The sequence below is a fragment of the Priapulus caudatus genome, unplaced genomic scaffold, assembly GCF_000485595.1.
Source record: "Priapulus caudatus unplaced genomic scaffold, Priapulus_caudatus-5.0.1 Scaffold476, whole genome shotgun sequence".
Classification (NCBI taxonomy): domain Eukaryota; kingdom Metazoa; phylum Priapulida; class Priapulimorpha; order Priapulimorphida; family Priapulidae; genus Priapulus; species Priapulus caudatus.
The window spans coordinates 285,580-292,065 of NW_014577537.1; the positions used below are offsets into that span (position 1 = coordinate 285,580).

General features: G+C 48.3%; 1 protein-coding gene across 1 annotated transcript in view; it reads right to left on the reverse strand.

Annotated features, from left to right (window-relative positions):
• The window catches only part of LOC106810819 (apoptosis-inducing factor 2-like), a 24,542-nt gene that overhangs the window by 9,726 nt on the left and 8,330 nt on the right, over positions 1–6,486 (reverse strand). The window contains exons 3-4 of the mRNA XM_014814272.1: positions 3,265–3,386; positions 2,183–2,252 (exon numbers count right to left, since the gene is read on the reverse strand). Of these exons, the coding sequence (XP_014669758.1) occupies positions 2,183–2,252; positions 3,265–3,386 (192 nt within the window). The remainder of the gene's footprint in view (positions 1–2,182; positions 2,253–3,264; positions 3,387–6,486) is intronic.

Sequence of the window (6,486 nt, forward strand, 5' to 3'; positions counted from 1 at the left end):
CTGGTGTTTAAAAAGCTGCCGAAGGCCACTTTGGGGTATTGGGATTTTTTTTAATAAATTGGCTGCATTCTGAGAGCATCTGAGCAGTAATTTTGATGTCTAGAATGCCAAAATTTATCAGATCCGGTCCCCCGCGGACACCTGCGCAACCTCTTTGCCCATTTCTAAGTTTTTATAACGAATTTACATATATATAAGTTAAATCTATTATCAGAAAAACTAGCGCTAAACAAGATCTTTTTATGGAGACAATATAAGAGAAGTGTGTGTGTGTGTGTAGTCGGTCTGTGTGCGCCTGCCCGCGCGTGTGTTGTGTGTGTGCGTGACGTTGCGTTGCGTGCGTGCGTGCATGCACTGGCGTGTGTTGTGTGTGTGTGTGTGTGACTGTGTGTGTTCTGTGTGTGCTGTGGTGTGTGTCTGCTGTGTGTGTGCCGTGGTGTGTGCTGTATGATTTTTTCCTTTTTTTGTGGTAACCCCCTCTGGAATCCGCCTGCACACACACACACACCACACACACACCACACACACACACACACACACACACACACACACACACACACACACACACACACACACACACACGTTACATAACAATTTATACATGCATACTAACCATGCTGTAACGTACTATTTATCCCTACAGTATACGTACATTTCCCGACCACACTCAATTTGTTTTATCAAGGCTATGAATTTTTAGTGGGGGCACCTGTGAGGCCCCACAAGAAATTTGTTGGAGTGGGGGCACGTGCCCCAAGCCTCCTAGCTACGCCCCTGCTCACTAATGTCTTAATGCTTTCTCTACTCTCTTCGCACTAGTAATTGCCGATAAATTACCCGTTAAATACCGGCTCAAATTGCTCCTCTGCAACACACAGGTTACACCCGCACCGCACGGGCTGCACGCCGCCTACACATTTACGCCTTATATTACATATATCACCGGCATTACAGGTAGGCCAGTATTTGAGTGGGGTGGTGCATTTCTCTTGCACCGTTAGGGCTATTACTCCTACATAAAATAGCACGAGGCTTAGGCGAGGCAACATGTGAACAGAATGATTCTCGAGTAGCGTTCTTTGGCTACGTTTGTCTAGTGGAATCAAAAGTACTTATTCATACTACTACACTACAGAACAGTCGACAAACGCTGCATACACTAGCCTATTATAAAAGCTGCGTTTGATAGCTTAGGAGTAGATGCGGTAAAATCGTCGTGAAATTTCTAACTCTCACGCATGTAAACAAAAAAATCAAGTCTCATGAAACATATAGTGTTGCGTGCAACTTCGGGAGAGAGAGAGAGAGAGAGAGGGAGAGAGGGGGAGAGGGAGAGAGAGAGAAAGAGAGAGGGAGAGAGGCGTTTACGACGCTGTTCATTACACTGCCTATCGTTGATCAATAAATAGCTCATCCTCGGTTTCTCATAAACAGTGCACAATAATTATAATGAACTCATGAATGTGCGTAACACTAACAATGGCGTTTTACTCACTAACTCATTACACACATTACACACATTACATATTACACGTGGCACATTTAACTCTACAATCACATCTACTCGACTCTGCCTAGCAACAAGATAGTTCTAGAACTTTCACCACGTAGATAAGCTAGTCACCTGAACAGTGCAACAATGGGTTCATAACCCGGGCAGCACGCGTAGCTTTACAATACGGAACAATCGTAGTGGGGAAACGACACCCTGCTTTATCAGCTAATCATCGTGATCCTTTAACCAAACGTGTCCACCGCAAAATGACAATGAAAGCGGTACGCAGGAAAATTCGGTGCTACGGTGATACGCGCTTAAGCCTAGCGCAGAATTGCGATTTTTGGTTGCTCGTCGCTGCAACCTGCAACCGCAAGCGATCGGTCGATGTGTCGCCGCGTGTGCACACACATGCGATTTCGAAGCAATTCTACTTCTAGAACAATTTGGGAGCGATTGGGAGCAATGAGTTGCTCAAAATCAAAACAGTTTGAATTATTGCAACTCGTTGCAAGCGACCAGAATCGCTACGAGTTGCAGTTGCACGTTCCCGCAGACATATAGATTTCACAGCAATTTCGACTGCGATTCTAGAATCGCAGCCGCGTTGCAATATGAAATATGATAATATGAAGGCTAATGTGCTGCCAACTCTGTAAGCAATGAGTGAGTATATTGAGCACTCACCCTCTTCAATGCTTGCTCTCTGTGCTCCCCAGTTGTGGTGGAATTTATCCTTGGCATCGATTAACGTATACTGGAAGAGAGAGATTTATGCCTACCTCTAACACCGCTATTTAACAACAAAAATGTTCATTCTTCTTTCTGCAGAGAGATTCTGACAGAGAGGCAGTCACACAAAAAAACGTAAAGAAAAGACAGGCAAATCTTATTTAATTCCACATGGGGCATTATGAAACATTATTGTGTACTACTAGAAAATTCTACAAGTTAAAAATATCGAAAATTGCTGAATTAATTTTTGTTAAGAATTCTGCCACAGCTGTGAATATTATCAAAAGTTAATAATAACCCATTTAATAACCCATATTATCTTACTCTTGATATTATTGAATCAAATTCCTAATTTTTGGGATGCGAATTTGGATCCCTGTTTGGGTCATAACCTTTTATTTCCGGTTTCATAGAAACAAAGTCAAACTTCTGAATTTTCAGATTGTTCTGTATATATAAACACTACCACCAGCTCTGTATAATCATAATAGTTGTTGACAGATGGATTAGGCAGACGCTAGAGTTACAAGACAAACTCTACTTAATTCTGCCAAAATAGATGTCTATTAACTATGGATAGAGGAAAGTTGTTTACGAAAATTTTGTTATAGCAACTCAGAACCCACACAAAACAAATTTACTCTGATACTGTAACCTTTCCCATCGTAACGATTTTCCTTTCCCCACAGTAAGATTATAATGCACAGACTTAAAAGGCAGATTTGATCAATCGAAGGCAAACTAAGGCTAGTAACTATGTTTGTTTATTGTAGATCCGACGCTCCCAATCTCACCCGATAACATATTTCCGCTTAACACCATCATCTGTGACGTGCAGAGCCGAAACTTCACGAGTCACCCACTGTTACCGTGACGACCGATAAAGCACGCCACTTCACCAGCGACAACTGTGAGAGACAGCCTGCGGAAATCAACAGCGACTAAAATGGAAACAATCGGGGGGTAGAGGTGGGGGTGGGGGTGGAGTCATTTGAATTTCACCTGCACTCGTCAAGTCACAGACAGCGACGCACCTTGCACTTATCCTTGAGTTCAGACGCACAGCTGATACCAGCGTAGCCTCCGCCGATGACGACGACATGGGTGTCCTTGATGTCACGTGCCTGCACTGCGAAGCCTTGTCTCATGGACTTCACTTGCAATTAAAACAATGCAGTCATTTTACTCAAATGTACGTGCATCAATGTCTAATGGCGCCATGCCGCTACCAGATGCATTTAACACGTGTGTGCAGTGAAAGAGAAGTTTACTAAAAAGATGAGTTTATTATACAAACAGACGTGATACGCTTAACTCGATATATGCCGAGATAACGTCGAGCCGCGAGCACGTTTAATGTAAACACATTCGATATCCCGGAGCCCAAACAGACAGATGCATGCTGGCTGGTCCACAATCAGTAGCTATGTAATGTTCAAGCCCCCCCCCCCGTACCCACCGTGAATTCAAAAATGAATCAGACTCAAAACCAGAACAGAAGTAGCTCCGTGAATTTCATACAGTGAAATATTACTCTCTCCTCCTCTCTCGCCCCGCCCCTCGCTCCTCTCCTCCTCCTCCTTCCTTCCTCTCCCTCCTCCCTTCCTCCTCCCTCTCTCCTCTCTCCCCCTCTCCTCCTCGCTCGCCCCTCCTCCCTCCTCCTCCTCCTCCTCCTCGCGTTCCCTCCTCCTTCCTCCGTCCCTCTCTGCCCTCCTCCTCCTCCTCCCCTCCTTCCTCCTCCTCCTGCTCCTCCCTCTCTCCTCCTACCTTCCTCCTCCCCCCGCGCGCAAGATTACGGTAAATGCCGTTTAAAAATTTTCGATTGCGAACGCAAATTATAATGGTTCTTCGCCACGCTAGAGACGTCGCGACCGGCGGGCGCCCGTGTTGACTCGTCTGCGGGACGCGTGTCAGTGTCGGCCATGGCGAACGCGTCTCACGCTCGACCCAGAAGGCTGCTTGTGCGCGCAGACGACATAACATTTGCCGTACGAATTACCCTTGCGCACGCTACGCACGCACGCCAACGCCACGCACTGCGCGCTTAGCAAACGCGTAAACAGTGACATCAAATACATGCAAACACGGTCCGGTACACGGGTTTTGTTTCAGCTGAATATATATATAGAATGCACACGTTGCGCATGCGCACGCACCCCGTCACGCTTCGCGATTTATGCAAACATAACCTTCATACCTTACATACCCTACGCACCATACACACACACACGCACGCATACACAGCACCACCGCACGCACGCACGCCCGGGGTACGTACAATGCCATGACACCGCAGGGTTGTCAAGTATTCCACACACCAAAAGCGCCAAACACCATGCACCATTATGCATACACGCACGCACGGCAAACAAGTACACACACGAACGCGCGGCAGCAGCACTGCACCGCACACACACACGCACACACACACACGCACGCACCACACTGCACACACACCCACGCACGCATGTAGAATGGCAGGCAGTCGCACCACATGGTGCAAAGTGTTTTCGTAGCCGTCCGACTCATGGCTGCGACACGCGTATGGACGCGATGCGTCTGAAACCTCTCCGCCTACCACACGCTGGGGTTGCGCGCCACCGCCCGCCTCCGCACCGCGCCGCCGCCGGCGCCCGCCGGCCGTGCGCAACCAGTCCACCTGCCGGCTCACGTATACGATCGGTGTGGGAGCAGAGGAGAGAGAGGATGAGAGAGGAAGGGCCGGTGAGTGCAGAGTGCGGTGAGAGGAGAGCAGAGAGAGGGAAGCGTAGAGATGAGAGGGGGAGAGGTGAGAGTCCAGAGAGTGCGGAAGGTGAGGAGAGAGGCGGGGGACGAGAGAGGAGAGAGCGAACAGACAGGTGGAGGGGAGCCGGCAGAGCGGGGATGAGGAGAAGGTGAGAGTGAGAGGGTGGAGGGATGATGGCAGGAGATGATAAGGAAGAGGAGAGGGACAGAGATGAGAAAGAGAGAGAGACGGATGAGATGTAGAGTCAGGGGGGGATGAGAGATTGAGCGGAGGGAGGCGATGATGAGAGAGATAGAGACGGTAGGGGGGAGGATGAGCAGAGGTAGGCAGAGAGAAACCAATTCACTACGGCGCGCGTGGCCGGACCGAGTAAGAGTGACCGTGACCTCCACGCTGACCTTGCCATCCACTGAACGATCGGTGGCCATCACGGAATCGCGCGTGGTTCGAATTGCCGCTTAAAAAACCGAGCGCGACCTTCTCGTCGCGATTCCAAGCGCGACTAATCTACCTTGCGCATCAACGGAGGTCAAAGGTCTATCCAAGATGGTTCGGTCGGCGTCGAGCTGCAGGAGTCAGACGAGCCATCTGGGTGATGGGTGCTTGTGGCGGCCGTCGCGCCGCCCCGCTCATGGGTCGCTGCTGCTGCCGAGCTGCCCATGAACAATTGACACGCAATTTATTTGCCATGAAATTTTGATGCTGGCGAGGATCCGATTAGGCGATTTGAAACAAAAGCGCTTCCTTTGTCTTGCGCCGGTAACGGTATGGGTGCGGCCAGCTGTCGCGCCATACGTACGACCGGGCCGATATCTGAATGGGGCAATGTCATCCCAAGTACGAGACGATGCCAGCAGGATTCAGCCACTAGCGTACAGCCGCACAAACAGCCGGACATCAAACTCATCAATTCTCCTATAATTTGCCCTTTGATTCATTAATTATAATTAGGTGATAATGCGGTGTCAATAACCTTAATTTACATGACGATACCCGGATGATGATAATATAGTAATCATTAGATAATCATTATACAACACAACAACACAACTAACAAAAATAAATATAATAATATAATGAATTAATATTACCTGCTTTTGTTTTATGCTGTGATTGTTGCTTGTTCTGACTCTGTTCCTCTCTTGGGCCGCCGCGGGTTTCGAACCCAACGCCTTCCCTCTGTCTGTCGGCGCCTCCCTCTTCTAACCTGCCGCCTCAGTCCGTAGAATGGACATGAACATCGAGAGTCTTGCAACTCGCCCTCAGGGGGAAGGGATCAACAACGTCATTGAGCAGAATTTGGAGCGGGAGGGCAAAATGTATTATGAGGAGGATGGGTTCGAATGATAGTCGTCGGGAAGAGGCGTAAAATATATCTGTGCAGGGGGAAGGGCGTTCAATGTACGATGAAGCGAATGGGGAGTTGAACGGTATCGACTCAGAGAGAGATTTAAGAGTCAATGTATAGATCTGTTAGAAATGAATGCAGATGAGCTCCCCCCATATATGA